Here is a 15,620-nt window from a genome sequence, read left to right on the forward strand (position 1 = left end):
ATTTTAAATAATAGTCCATTTTGCTGTTATTCCTGAATGGATGACCTCACATTTACCAACATTGTTCTCCATCTACTAGACCCTTGCCCATTCAGTTAACCCACTCAGAACCCTCTGCAGACTGTGTCCTCTGCACACTTTGCTGTACCACTCCTCTTGGTGTTAGCTGCGAACTTTGACACACTATACTTGGTCCTCAATTCTAAACCATTTTTATAAATTGTAAACAGATGCGGTCCCAACACTGATTCCTGAGGCACACCTCTAGCCGCTGATTGCCAATCAGCAAAGCACCCATTTAGCCCCACTCCTTGCTTTCTGTTAGTTAACCAATCTTCTATCCATGTTAATACACTACCTGTAATGCCGTGGACCTTTATATTATGCAGAATAACAAGTATGAGTGTAGCAATTTGCTCAGCTATCCTAAGATGCTGGTGATAATGTTTTAAAATACTTTTATCATGTTACAAAATATTACAAATCAATTTCAAACGTTCCAGAAATTTTGCAGAATCCTATCTTAAACAACCATTTTCAGGATTGGTCCATTCAGCTACACTGTGGATGTCTAAAAAAGAAGGCAGTGAAACCTTTGCAAACAAAATCCTCTGACCCACTTTCCACATAATTTCAACCACTGCACCACAGATACTTATTAAAACACAGAAGTTGAATCGGTGATTTGACCTTAGCAAGTGACCCATTGACAGGATATATGTGAAAACGTCAGTTGATTTGACCTCCAAATTGTACCCTTGTTTCTTTTTGGCAACAATTCAAGATTGCCTGGGAATGTTCTGGAACATTTTGATAGAGATCACAGCTACCTGGTTTCTTTCTCTCAGGAAATTAGAATAAATTTTTTTTTCATGGTAGTTTTACTGAAAATGTGATTTGCATGAATTTCCTTCAGCGTTTGCCTGCATCTCATATTGCATTTGCCAAAATGATCCTTAGGATGATTCCTCTCCCATGTAAAGTCACTGGAAAATATGATTTTGCTGCAATTACAGAAGCAATATTAAACAACCAAGCAGAGTTTGTGATGGAGAATGTGAGAACTGCAGATGCTGGAGATCAGAGTTGAGAGTGTGGTGCTGGAAAAGCATAGCAGGTCGGGCAGCATCTGAGGAGCAGGAGAATTGACATTTCAGGGAAAAGTCCTTCATCAAGAATCTGAGTATGTGATGGTATTGACGTTGAAATGGTTAGAGATTGCTCTCATAACCCAACTGAAACTGAATCTGGGATTTTTGTTCCTAAATCAGGTAACAAGATCTGTAGACCCCTACAGGCCATTGGCCCAACAAGTCCACACCGACCCATTCCCCTATCCATATTGCACCATATTTCTCCTGACTCACACACCCAACCTACAGAGCCCTGAACACTATGGGCAATTTAACATGGTCAATTCACCTACCCTGCACATCTTTGGACTGTAGAAGGAAACCAGAGCCCCCAGAGGAAACCCATGCAGACATGGGGAGAATGTGCAAACTCCACACAGACAGTGGCCCAAGGCTGGAATTGAGCTGTCAATGGACTGACACTGATTCTGTGCTTATACAGGAAGTGAGCTGTTGAGGCATCCCCAATCTTGCAAACAATGGGAACTCTTATTGACTGATGTGTATTTTCATTCTGTGCTCTTGAGCTCACTGTTTAAATCTTAACATAAATATGTTGCTGAATGAGATGTAACTCCCTGGCACACCGTGCCGCCTGAAAAATCAGAAAACTTCCCAGCATACCTCATGGAGAAAGTTAAGTGGAAATGGGTACTGCAGATGCTGGAGATTAGAGTCAAGATTAGTGTGTTGCTGGAAAAGCACAGCAGGTCAGGCAGCATCAGAGGAGCAGGAAAATCAACATTTCGAGCAAAAGCCCATCATCAGGATGAAGGGCTTATGATCGAAACATCGATTTTCCTGCTCCTCAGATGCTGCCTGACCTGCTGTGCTTTTCCAGCAACACACTAATCTTGACTCATGGAGAAATTTGCCAGGTGCTGAGATATTTGTGTGGGGGAGTTTGGAGTGCTAGTGGCACAAGATGAAGTCAGGCCTACCTCCTCCACACTCAAGTACTGTTGCATGCTAAGCCAGGCTATTTAATGAACCCCTCTTCAGTTCTCATACACTTTATCTCAGTTGTTTTCTTAAACATTTGATGCCCTAGCCCACACTCTTCATGCAACCTCTTATCCACGCTCACTGCACATGCCCATAAATGTCAGCTCATGTTAACCTATGACCCCACTCACTTCCAAAGCCCCCTCATACCTGTCATCCTGACTCATGCTCCCTATCTGTATGTCGACTCAGGTCTAGATCTGTTTCTAACTTCCTCCCCCACCCCACCTTCATGCCAACTCATTTGCAAACCACTACAGATGACTTCTAGAACTGTATGGAGATTAAATAAAATTCTCAGTATTGATTACAGAGTTCTTCATATACAAATTATATTCCCATTCATGAAAACATGCAAAGAATATTTAAATATCCTGAAGTACCTGCTAATGTAGTCAACTCAGCCACATTAGGGAGATTTAAACAATCCTTAGATAAGCGCATGGTTGATTTTGGGATAGTGTAGGGGAACGAGCTGAGAATAGTTCACAGGTCAGCACAACATCGAGGGCCGAAGGGCCTGTTCTGCGCTGTATTGTTCTATGTTCTATATTCTACTTAATCCCATCTTAAAACAAGCCCCCACATATCATTCATCAACCCATAACTGAGACAACTAATGCTACAATAAGCACTTTGACTTATCAATCAAACTGAATTTAAAACCTCCTCCCATTTACACCCAACTGTGCTTTATAGATTGTAAAAAAAAACTACTAACCTTTACTAATGGTCCAAAGATAGCACTTAAGTCTATATCAGTATCTAATTAACTTTCTAGAACAGTTGTTACCAACCTTTCAAGAGCATTTATAACTTTAGAGGTCTACAATTCCCTCATTCTGGGATAGGACCCTTGCTGTGGCACATGTGAGGCCTTTTTGAACTGCACATGGAGTTCAAATATTCCTGCTGAGTACAGATTTCCATATGTGAGAGTCATGTGACACGTGACCCCAAAGTCCTCGTTCTCCACCCCTGCTCCCACCCACACCACCCCACAAGCCCCAGCAAAAACAGAATAAGTCAGAAAGAGGTTAACACTGAAATTTCCATAAGCTGCTTTGGAAGGTCTTTGAAGCCTGTACGACTGTGTCAAAAGAAAGGTCTGAGAGAAATGTTTGGAGTCTGCACATGCACAGTACAATGTGGAAATCCGAGGACTGTCACAGATTCTGTCCTTATCCAGAAAGTGAGCTGTTGAGGCACTCCCAAGCTTGCAAACAATGGGAACTCTTATGGACAGATGCATATCTTCACTCTGTGCTCTTGAGCTCACTGTTTAAATCCTTAATATAAATACCTTGCTGAAAGGGATGTAACTCCCTTTTTAATGGCATCCTAACTTGACAATTATTGCTGAACGCCCTCACTGACCCATTGTACAATGTTAAATGTATCCACTTATGATTTTAAAGAAGTTCTACCTGTCATAATTTTTAGAAGTTTGTTTATATTGACACGTCAGAATCTCCCTGAATCCAGTCATTGTCATTTATTTTGCGATCTAAACATTTAAGTTAAAAGTGATGAATAATTCCTGGTCTGCAAAGGTCGACTACTTCAATCTGTTTATTGCCATCATTGTTGTTGCACACCAAACAATTGCTTTGACTTGGTGCCTGCTTTGAAGAATGGAAAATACCACAAGGATCATGAGATCTTTGAGTTTCTTTCTTCAACGTCAGCACTGAGCACTCTTGTTTCATCACTTCCTGCAATATTTTATCCAATATGTCTGATCATTGCAGGAATTGTGTAACCTAAGTGTGCATTAATGGTACTAATAATCTTTTAACAGAACATTAAAGTAATGCAGTTTGATTTTCTAAACATCTTTGTCTGATGTACTGCTGGCCAGATATGAAAAAGTGGGATGTTGGACTTGTTATTTCAATTAAATTCCAGAAGTTTCATATTGCAAGAAATGAAAGGAATGTTCTAATGGTTGGACACTGATGTTACCAACAGCCTACCAGAATACAATATTAATCAGGACAAATGCACTCATAATTTAAGCTGAAGACTGTCATTTAAACTTCTTGGAACAAGGAAAATGAGTCAAAATATAAGTTGCAAATGGATGCAAATTCTGTTGTTGTGAATCCACATGTCTTTTCCAACTTCTCCATTTCATTCTTCTGAAATATGTTTACAAATATTTACAAATGTATACCTCTTAGAGTCTGCTTTGGTTTCTTTCCGCAGAAAAAACTCAAGACTTCAAATAAATAAACTGAAGGTGGAGGATGCTGGGGAATATACATGTGAGGCTGAGAATGCATTAGGCAAAGACACTTCAAAAACTACCATTAATGTGCAAGCGGGTGAGTCTGTATATGTTCGATAGTTTTTAATGTGTATAGTGGACAGCATTACTATATCAGTATTCTTAGGGGGTCGGTAGAATTTGTGCTGAATATCATCATTTTTTTCAAAAAATATGTTTACGTACAGTCAGAATGTCTTCATATATTCACTTACATTTTATAAAATGACAGCATTGATTGAACACTATCTCAAGAAGAAAGTGCCAATAACCTAAAGCTAATGGAAAAAATTTATGCTGGTAAATGGAGTATCAGCTATTTCATTATGACAAAGTTGTTGTGACCATGGATAGGATTTAAGAAGAGTATTAATTTATTTGCATCTTTTAACAAACAGTTCTTGACAATTATTGTTGATGAAGGACAAATATTATCTGGGATCCTGTTCAGGTTATAAAAGGAGTTAAGTAAGTACTGAAACATCAATTGTTTGACAAGCAATTTGTCCCTCCTTCAGCTGAACTGCTGCCATTTTGCACAATTGTAGAATCAGACATTCTGTAACTTCTACCTGTGATTCCTTTAGTCCCAGCAAAGCTTTTCTTATCTCCCATTTCAGTCTTTTCCCCTAGTACAACCCTAGATTCTTTCCTTTAATTCTAAAGAATCCAGATTTAAATTGTAAACTGGCTTAGACTGTGATCTCCAGGACCACATTAAATACTACATAACTTTTTTTCAATCTTTTGCAAGAATGATACATTATTTAATTATCCTGGAAAGTAGCTCTAAACCTTGATGGCTGTTCTCAGCTTTTAACTACCTTGTTAAACTTATAGTCTTTCATTTTCCAGCTCCGCTCTTACAAGAAGTGCTAGGAGCGCCTCGCCTTTTTTCCCACTTTGCCCCTTACCCTAAAGATCCACTTCCCTACGTTTCTGTCCTGTTCCTCCTCATGTCATCAAGGGTTGAGATGTATTTACTCTGGTAACTCTATTTTGGCTGTATTTGACAACACTCAGCATCCTTTCCTTGCCATCAGGATCACTGTTACTGTCTTCAGTTTTCTCTTCTTGAGTACGATCCCCAGCCTTTTAAATCGTTTGCTCTCAGTCCCCTCCTTTTCCCAAGCCTTTGACCATATTGTTGTAACACAAATTCATACACTGATTTCCCATAACGTCATGTTTGTGTATATTTCCAATCAGGTTCCCACCCGTGCCACACACTGATATGGTCCTGATTCAGAGTCACCAATTACATTGCCTGTAGCTCTGATTCTGCTTCACTGTTAATTCACATCTTTCTCATCCTCTGCATCTTTGACATGATTGGCCACACCATCCTACTTCAACAATCTCATTTCCATTTTCAAGCTGATTAAGATTGTCCTTGCCAAGTAACACTATTACTTAACCAGTCATGGCAAGAGATTCACTTGCAATGGTGTTTCTTCCTGCTTCTGCACGATTATCTCCAGGGTCCTTTGCCATTTCATTTTCTTCATTCACATACTGTCCCTCAAGAGCTTGAAGATTTACAGTACTTCTTCCTTGTGTTGCTGTTTAGCACAGACACAAAACCAGGCAGCTACATCAATCGCACGCCTGCAGCATGTGTCAGCAGCTTATGTGGCAAACCTGTTACACATGCTTCAACCAAATGGACACAATTTAAAGCCTATGGGGAGTAGTCCTCAGTCTGGCCAATGCAGGAAGACTTTGGTTAGGGGATCCTGGAACAGTAGGTCAAGGGCAGCACCAATCCAGGAGCTTGGACACAATCCGTCAGCAGCTTGGAATTTTCAAGGTCAGGGGATCCCTGCCTCTACAGTTCTGGGAGATGGGCTACAGTCAATTCCACGAATCCAGTGTGATCAGTCTGAAAAGTACTGATAAACATGTTAGAGAGCTACGCAGAGATCAGTCAGGGGCCTACTCACCCATCAGTTGGGGCAGTCTGTCCAAGTCAGTCAGGCAGATGAGTCACATTCAGTCTTTGGGAATCAGCTCAATGAAAGTTGAGGGAGTTATCAGGGAGGAGAAAGTGAGGACTGCAGATGCTGGAGATCCAAATAGAGAGTGTGGGGCTGGAAAAGCACAGCAGGTCAGGCAGCATCCGAGGAGCAGGAGAATCATGGGAGCATTTTTGTAGAAGGGAAATTTGGGAAGTCAATTGTGGGGAATGGAGGCACTGTCCTGGGATGTACAGGGGAAAATAATTGTGAAGGGATGCCACTAATAGTGTCATAGAGTCATACAGCACAGAAACAGACCCTTTGGTCCAACCAGTCCATACCAACCATATTCCCAAGCTAAATTTATCCCTCCTGGCTGTGCTTAGCCTATATCCCTCCAACCATTTTTAAAATTCATGTACTTATCTAAACGTCTTTTAAACGTTGTAACTGTACCCACATCCACCATTTCCTCTGGAAGTTCATTCCACGCACAAAGCACTCTCTGTAAAAAACAAATTGCCCCTCATGTCCCTTTAAAATCTTTCTCATCTCACCTTAAAAGTACGCGTCCCATCTTGAAATCCTCCAGCCCAGTGAAAAGGCACCTTCCATTCACCTTACTTATCCCACTCATGATTTTATAAACATCTACAAGGTCACTCCCTCAAACTCCTCAGCTCCAGTGAAACAAATTCCAGTCTATCGAGCCTCTTTCCATAATTCAAACCTTCCATTACCATCCTGGTAAGTCTTTCCTGAAATCTCTGCAGCATAATAATATCCTTCCTTTAACCGGGCAACTAGAACTGGATACAGTATTCCAGAAGAGATCTCACCAATGTCCTGTACAACCTCAACATCACGTCCCAACTCCTGAATACAAAAGTCTGAGCAATGAAGGCAAGCGTGCTAAACACCTTCTTAACCAGCCTATCTGTATGTAATGCAAATTTCAAAGAATTATGTACCTGAACCTCAAGGTCTCTCTGTTCTACAACACTACCCAAGGCATTGCAATACCTTGCATTTATCTAAATTAACCGCCATCTGCCACTTGTCAGCCCATTGACCCAATTGATCAAGATCTCTTTGTAAGTTTAGATAACCTTCTTCCCTGTCCACTATTCCAGCACTCTTGGTGTAATTCACAAACTTACTAACTATGCTTTCTGTATTCTCATCTAAATCGTTTGTATAAATGACGTACAAAAGTGATCCCAGTACTGAGCTCTGTAGAACGCCACTGGTCACAGGCCTTCAATCAGAAAAACAACCCCCACCATTACACTCTGTGTCTCCTGCCATTAAACCAATTTTGTATTCAACTAGCAAGCTAATCCTGAATCCCATGTGATCTAACTTTATTAATTAGCCAACACATGAAACCTTGTCAAAGGCTTTACTAAAGTTCAAGTTAACAGTGTCTACCACTCTTCCCTCATCTGTCTTCTTGGTTACTTTCTCAAAAAACTCAATCAAGTTTGTGAGGTTTGATTTCTCTCCCACAAGACCATGCTGAATATCCCTAATCATTCCTTGCCTCTCTAAATGCATATAAATCCTATCTTTCAGAATAACTGTCAACAACTAACCCACCACCGGAGTCCGATTCACAGGTCTATAGTTCCAAGGCTGCTGCTTCTTACAGGCCTTTTTAAAAAAAGGCACATTAAGCATTCTTCCAGTCATTCAGCGCTTTACCCAATGATGCAAATATTTTTGAATGGACCCCTACAATTTCCTCCCTAACTTTCCATGAACCTTTCACATTTTCTTCCAGCGTAAGACATGTATCAGACCTGATTTCAAAAGAAAAATTCCTGAGTTCCTGATACTTGCATTGCTATCAAACCAGGGTTAAAAACACTCAATTCAATGGTAAGTATTGAATTGTCGAAAAACAAAAGTACATTCGTAGAGGAACCATATTGTCCTCACATCACGACTGGTGCATGCTGACTTTTGTTTTTTTTGAAAAAGACTTGGTCTTCTCTCGCTTGTGCTTTGAATTTTTTTCTTGACATCATAAATTTATGAGAAGCAAGTGGGAGATGTGAATAGTGAATTGGAGGAAAATGGTTATCACGGGAGGGCCAAACCACCCTTGCTTTGACAAGGGGACACAGTGCGATACTATGGTTAGCATGGCTGAGCTATAGGCTGGCTATTAGGGAAGAGTGACATTCCCTTATTCAGGGTTCAAAGATGGAACGATGCTAAGGTTACGTGATCTGTGTTGCTTGGTTCTTAACTAATAATACGTTTATGAATGTGCACTTGTATTTGCAATGGCTTGTTAACCAAGTGACTTATTTGCCCTGAAAAGTATTTCTTTTTAGTTCCCATCCCACTGCATACATGAGTCTATGTATCATCATCAACAGATATCATCAACGGTGCTATCAAGCAGCACCTGTTCAGCAATAACATGCTCAGTGATGCCCAGTTTGAATTCTGCAAGGACTACACAGCTCCCGAACTCATTACATATTTTTTTCAAACATGGACAAAAGAGCTGAATTCCACAAGTGAAGTGAGAGTGATTGCCCTTGACATCAAGGTGGCATTTCACTAAGTGTAACATCAAGGAGATCTAGCAAAACTGGAATCAAAGTGAAGTAGGGACAAAACTCCACTGGTTGGAGTTATACCTAGTACATAGGAAGATGGTTGTAGTTGTCATCTCAGCTCCAGGACATCTCTGCAGGAGTTCCTTAGGATAGTGTCCTAGGCCGATCACCTTCATCTACTTCATCAATGACCTTCCCTCCATAATAAGGCCAGAGATAGGGATGGAGTGATGTTCACTGATTACACAATGCTCAGCACTATTCATGACTCTTCAGTTACTGAAACAGTCTGTATTCAAATGTAGCAAGATCCCAACAATATCCAGACATATTCATAATTGGTAAGTAACATTCACACCATACAAATGCCAACAATGACCATCTCCATTAAATGATAGTCTAACCATGGCATCTTAACATTCAGTGACGTTACCATTACTGAAATCCCACTATACATCTTCTGGGTATTGTCATTGACTGAAGGGAACTGGTTATATAAATACAGTGTCTACAAGAGCAGGTCAAAGATTAGGTATCTTGCAGCGAGTAACTCACCTCCTGACTCCCCAAAGCCTGTTTGTCATTTGCAAGGCACAAATCAGGAGTGAAATGGAATACTCCTCACTTCCCTGGATGGGGGCAGTTCGAACAACACTCAAGAAGCTTGACATCTTTCAAGATAAAGCAGTCCGCTTGATTCGCATCACATCCACAACACCCACTTCCTTCACCACAAATGCTCAGTGGCAGCAATGTGTACCATCTACAAGATGTAGTATAGAAAATCACCAAAGCTTCTTCGATAGCACCTTCCAAACCCATGACTATTTCCATCTAGCTGGACAAGGAGAGCAAAGATAAGGCAATATATTGATGTTCCTTCTGTGCTGGTTCTCTTTCCTGGAATTCTTTCCCTAACAGCATTGAGGGTCTAACTACAGCACATGGACTGCAGCAGTTCAGGTTGGCAGCTCATCACTACTTTGACAAGGGCAATAAATTCTGTCCTAACCTGTTACATCCACATCCATGAGTGAATAACGAGAAATGAAAACTTAGACAACTGAGGACAGGGCCTAGAGAAAACAGAGATCAGCAAATCATGCAGCTGCTCAACCCACTGTTTACCTCTGCAGCAAATCTGTCAGAGACTGCTGAGGGGGAGCTCCCACAGCTCACATCAGGTGATGCTCAATACAAATTTGACCACTAATGTACAAATCGTCATTTTATGAAGTAGATGTCTGCCAAAGACCTACCAGGCCACGTTTGTAGCTCAGTAGCTGCTATGATAGAATGCACAATGGCTTGACAGTAATCTCACTGCAAGGTGTTTTTGTCAAATACAGAGTTGATATTCATTAGATTATTATATAACAATTCACTTCACTTACAATTGGGGCCCCTCTGGGCCTGTATAATAGATCTTATGGATTATTGTGGCTTTTGCTTTTGCAGGAACATTTCAAATTGCTGGTTTCTTTTCACGTTTTAAGTGTTCTATTTGAGTTGAGTCAGGTGACTTCCAACATCAGATTTTCCACTGGCAATTTGAGATCCAAATATAATTATATAAAATATCAGGGAAAAAGGACTTGACTAATTGCAGTGTTCTTCTGTACTGGTGTAAATATTAGGAACAAAGAGGATACAACTGCTGTTCTAAAAACAAAGTACTATAAAAACTCGGCATGTCTAGCAGCATCTTTGAAGAGAGAAATAGTGTTAACATTTCAAGTCCAATGACTCTTTGAAGGATAATATTGCTGTTCTCCCAGTAATGTGTAGTACTGATGTACAGCAGTGTATTAAGGAATCTTAAATGCATAAGGAAAATGATTTAAATAATTGTGCGTATGATCCATAACCCACAGCACTAGTAGTTAAATTAAACATTCATGTAATAATCTGAAAGGAATGTTCTCAACATACAGTGCTCAGATTTAAGTTAGCATTCTAGACAGAGGTCATTTTATCAGTAATGTATTTATTCAAGCAGATTACTGAACTGTCTTCCCTCAACATTTTTAAGCATGGTAGAAAGGATACTGTATTACGTTGCATCAAAGAAGAATGTAATAATTCCACAAGACCTTCCTTATGACAGCAGTTTCTTTTTTTCACTTCACACAAAGTCAGTGGGTTCATAGTGTAGTGACCAAACCATAAAGAAGTGCATTTTAAATCTCTATTTGGTGCCATAAATTTTGCTAAGGCAATAATTCTTTCTACAGTAAGTAGCTGCTGCCAAAACTGGGTTAATTCTGTTTATCTTTGAAATGTTAAAATGGAAAGTTTACAGTCTGAAATTAACATGATCACTTTGTACTGGTTACAGATCTGATCTGTTATGATCAACATCTTTAGTCGTTTTACTAGTGTTCACTGACAACATCAGTAGTTTCAAACAATGGTAGATTAGATCTTTAAGTGGTCATGGCAGGAAACATTTTGTAATTGAATAAACAAAGTTTTGTGACAAATAGCTCAATTTTTAAAACTTAGTCTTTTTTTGAGGAATGTATACATGAATGTTTATCACTCAAATTTAACAATCATTTTAGCCGATGGAACATTATTTTTATGATTTTTAAATGACATTTACTGGATCATCCTTTAGGGGGCAATGTGACAATTGTATGGTACATAGTTTATTATTACTGCATGCCCTAATTGTGCTAAATTGTTAGATTGTTAGGCTTATTGTTGAGTAGGCCAAGAAAAGTAGTGATGCAAAAGATAGCTGCTGTTCCAAATAGTGGTTAACCTGTCCATCATAATGAACAGAACTAAATTATTATAATTGTACTATATATAAATTATAATGCAGCTATTTTAGGCAGGAAGTGCAATTGTTCTGAGCTTTAATATTTGAAAATGATAACATTGATGACTAACTTATCGAATGAGGTGTCCAGTTTATTCACTGAGGTGTTAATGCTCAAAAAACTATAATCACTCAGTTGGCAGGAAGGAAGTCAATGTTAAGTTGCATTGTTTAAATCTCTCAACCCCATAAAATTGCTAACTGTAATTATGTTAACTTACATTGTTAGTTAGACCTGAACTGAAAAATGTGTAAGTGCTTGTTTCTTGAATTGTCATTGTGCCAACTGTTGTGAGGTAAATCACAGTCAATATATTTACAGATAGTAACCTGTGATTAAAAAACACTATTTGTTACCTATTATTCTCTCTTTTTGTCCATTTCTCTCTGTCATGTGCAGTCATCATGACAAGAACAAAGTTAGATTGTCAAATCTACATTGCATGATGGCAAAACTGCGACCTGAAGTAATTCATGAAAATCCACATCATTCAAGGCCAAATTATATTTTTAGAAATGTTAACAATTTAGAGGGGATTCCTACATGACCAAAGCTTTTTTGTGGGTTGATAGAAGTGGGATGTTTGAGCAGGAAGAATGCTATCACTGAGGAAAGCAAACAATTACTTTGTCCTTCAACATACTCTGAAAGCTGGTTTGGTGCTGCTCCAATTTAAAGTCTAAACAGGAGTACTAAGGATGTGTGGTTCATTTTTTTTCCTATCAAATCCACCAAGATCTAATGATGCACATACAACAACACATTGTGTCACTGGACAAGTAACCCGAAGTACGTGCAATAAGTTGATGATGTTATAGCACCGCACAGCACAGAAACAGATCCTTCACTCTAACTCGTCCATGCCAACCAGGTATCCTAAATTAATCTTGTCCCATTTGCCAAAATTTAGCCTACATCCCTCTAAATTATTCTTATTTATATACCTATCCAGATGCCTTTTAAATGTTATATTTGTACCAGCTTCTGGAAGCTTATTCTATATATGCACCACCTTATGTGTGAAAACATTGCCCCTTAGGACACTTCTAAATCTTTCTTGTCTCACCTTAAACCTATGCCCTCTAGTTTTGAACTCTCTTACCCTGGGGAAAAGACCTCTGTCCATGTCCTTCATGATCTTATAAACCTCTATAAGGTCAACTTGCAGCCTCCTGGGAAAACAGCCCCAGCCTATTCAGCCTCTCCCTAGAGCTCAGATCCTCCAACCTTGGCAACATCCTTGTAAATCTTTTCTGAACCGTTTCAAGTTCCACAACATCTTTCCAATAGGAAGGAGACCAGAATTGCATGGAATATTCAAAAAGTGACCTAACCAATGTCCTGTACAGCCACAACATGTCCTCCCAACTTCTATACTCAACGCACTGACTAATAAAGGCAAGCATACCAAACACCTTCTTCACTATCCTGTCTTCCTTTGACACCGCTTTCAAGGAACCATGAACCTGCACCCCAATGCCTCTTTGTTCGACAACATTCCCCATTAAGTGTATAAGTCCTGCCCTGATTTGCCCTACCAAAATGCAGCACTTCACATTTATTGAAATTAAACTCTATCTGCCACTCCTCAGCCCATTGGCCCATCTAATCAAAGTCCTGTTAGATTAGATTAGATTACTTAATGTGGAAACAGGCCCTTCGGCCCAACAAGTCCACACCGACTCGCCAAAGTGCAACCCACCCAGACCCATTCCCCTACATTTACCCCTTCACCAATACTACGGGCAATTTTAGCATGGCCAATTCACCTAACTTGCACATTTTTGGACTGTGGGAGGAAACCAGAGCACCCAGAGGAAACCCACGTAGACACTGGGAGAATGTGCAAACTCCACACAGTCAGTCGCCTGAGGCGGGAATTGAACCCGGGTCTCTGGCGCTGTGAGGCAGCAGTGCTCTGAGGCAACATTACTCACTGTCCACTACGCCTCCAATTTTGGTGAATGTGCAAATGTACTACCTATACCTAATGGTTCTGAATTTTACATTGTTTGTAGGTAGGAGGGCATGTAAAATTCAGTGAGGGAGCTGTCTTAAATTTTATGGGGGCAGAAGGGAAGGCAGCAGATCATCAGACAATGTTACTACAGAAGACCTTAAGTGATAAATTAACAGCCATTTAAGGGCCTCATCCCACCCATATTAACATAATACCTTGTGGGGGAGTGGTCCAGGCCATGCAGGATGTCTTCCAGCTTTAGGTGTGCAGGCTGGTGTCAGCAGGGTTGAGGGAACCTCCTTTCACAAACTTCTGAACCCATCATAGACAGCCCCGCCCCAAGGTCATCAGGCTCTATAATCTCTCCTCTATGACCCAAACACTTCAGCAGTAATGTGATTGTCTCACAACAGTGCTATCAACTGGCCTAGCCAGCCAGGGAGCTATTTTCAAAAAGATGATTCACCACCAGTTTCTCAAGACCAAAAATGTCTGTTCAGATCTGCAGAAAGTCAACATTAATAACATAATTAAATAGAACCAGTTTTCCTGTACGCAAAAAAGAAGTTCTGAAAGTGTTGGGTATCTGAGACAGAATTCCAGCTCCCAGTGTTAGACTGGACCATGTACTACTTAAGATGCCATGTTATAAACATAGTAAACTGTACACATTTAAAATCTCTGAGACCAGTTCCTAATTTACAGCTGACAGCATATACTATACATCCTCTGTCAAAGGCTAGGAATCCTGTAACCAGTATCTCACCACCTGACTCCCTAAAGACTGAGTGCAAGACACAAGTCAGAAATCTGATGGAATTCTCCTTTTGCCTGGATGAGTGCAGCTTCAAGAACACTCAAGGAGTTTGACACCATCCAGGACAAAGCAGCACAGCTGATTCGCACATCCTCAAATTTTCACTCCCCTCTACGACCAACACACAGCAGGAGCATGTACCATCTAAAGATGCACTGCAGAAATGAAAGACCCTATTAATAGTACCTTCCAAACCATGATCACTACCATCTAGAAGGACAAGGGCAGCAGATATATGGGAACACCACTGCTGGCAAATTCGCCTCCAAGCCACCCACTATCCTGACTTGGAACTATATTGCGATTCCTTCACTGTTGCTGTGTCAATGTACTGGAGCTCCTTCCCTTACAGCATTATGGATCTGCCTAGAGCAGGTAGACTTCAGAAGTTCAAGAAGGCAGCACACCCCCACCACTTCCTCACAGGAATTAGGGATGGACAATAAATGCTTGCCCAGTCAGCCAAGTCCATATCATCTGAATAAAGAAAAGTAATGAGTACTTGGAGTTTGCTGTATGTAAAGGGATGCTGTAAAACATGAAATTGGACATTTTCAAAATTGTAGCTAATCTGTACTACTTTAATTGGTAAAATGTTAAGATTAGAGGTAGAAACGATTGTACAGCTGAGACGACCTTCAATATTCAAGAAAACAGTTGTGAAATAATAAGTTTGCTTGGGATTGTCTCACTTTGCTGTGAATCTGATTGATTGGGGATGAGATACGAACATTTTGAACAGAGGGTTTTGGCTGAAGTTATTTTGTACCTCACTGACATGTAAAAGCTAGCCATTTCTTTTGTATTAGTGTCAGTTACAAGCATATGAGCAGAAGAACCTTAGCAAATGTAACTAAAGTAAATTACTCAGTTTGCAAGATCAGTGCCTGAATGTCAAGAGTGCTTTCATTGAAAACATATGTCTGAGTATTTGATTTTTTTCCCCTAAATCCGTAAGTGTCAGAAATGCAGGAGCATGTAATTTGTAAAATGAGATAACTTAACAGGTTTACTGTGGAATGAACTCTTTTGTACTGAGCCAATTTGTTTGCAATGAGTAATAGGATATTCGAACTG

At 40.0% G+C, this 15,620-nt stretch overlaps 1 protein-coding gene across 1 annotated transcript in view; it reads left to right on the forward strand.

Moving 5' to 3' along the window:
- Window positions 1-15,620, forward strand: part of LOC140492098 (pro-neuregulin-2, membrane-bound isoform-like) — a 690,845-nt gene that overhangs the window by 567,818 nt on the left and 107,407 nt on the right. Inside the window, exon 3 of the mRNA XM_072590830.1 lies at window positions 4,347-4,465. Coding sequence (XP_072446931.1) covers window positions 4,347-4,465 — 119 coding nt within the window. The remainder of the gene's footprint in view (window positions 1-4,346; window positions 4,466-15,620) is intronic.

This window comes from Chiloscyllium punctatum, chromosome 20 (assembly GCF_047496795.1).
Source record: "Chiloscyllium punctatum isolate Juve2018m chromosome 20, sChiPun1.3, whole genome shotgun sequence".
NCBI lineage: Eukaryota > Metazoa > Chordata > Chondrichthyes > Orectolobiformes > Hemiscylliidae > Chiloscyllium > Chiloscyllium punctatum.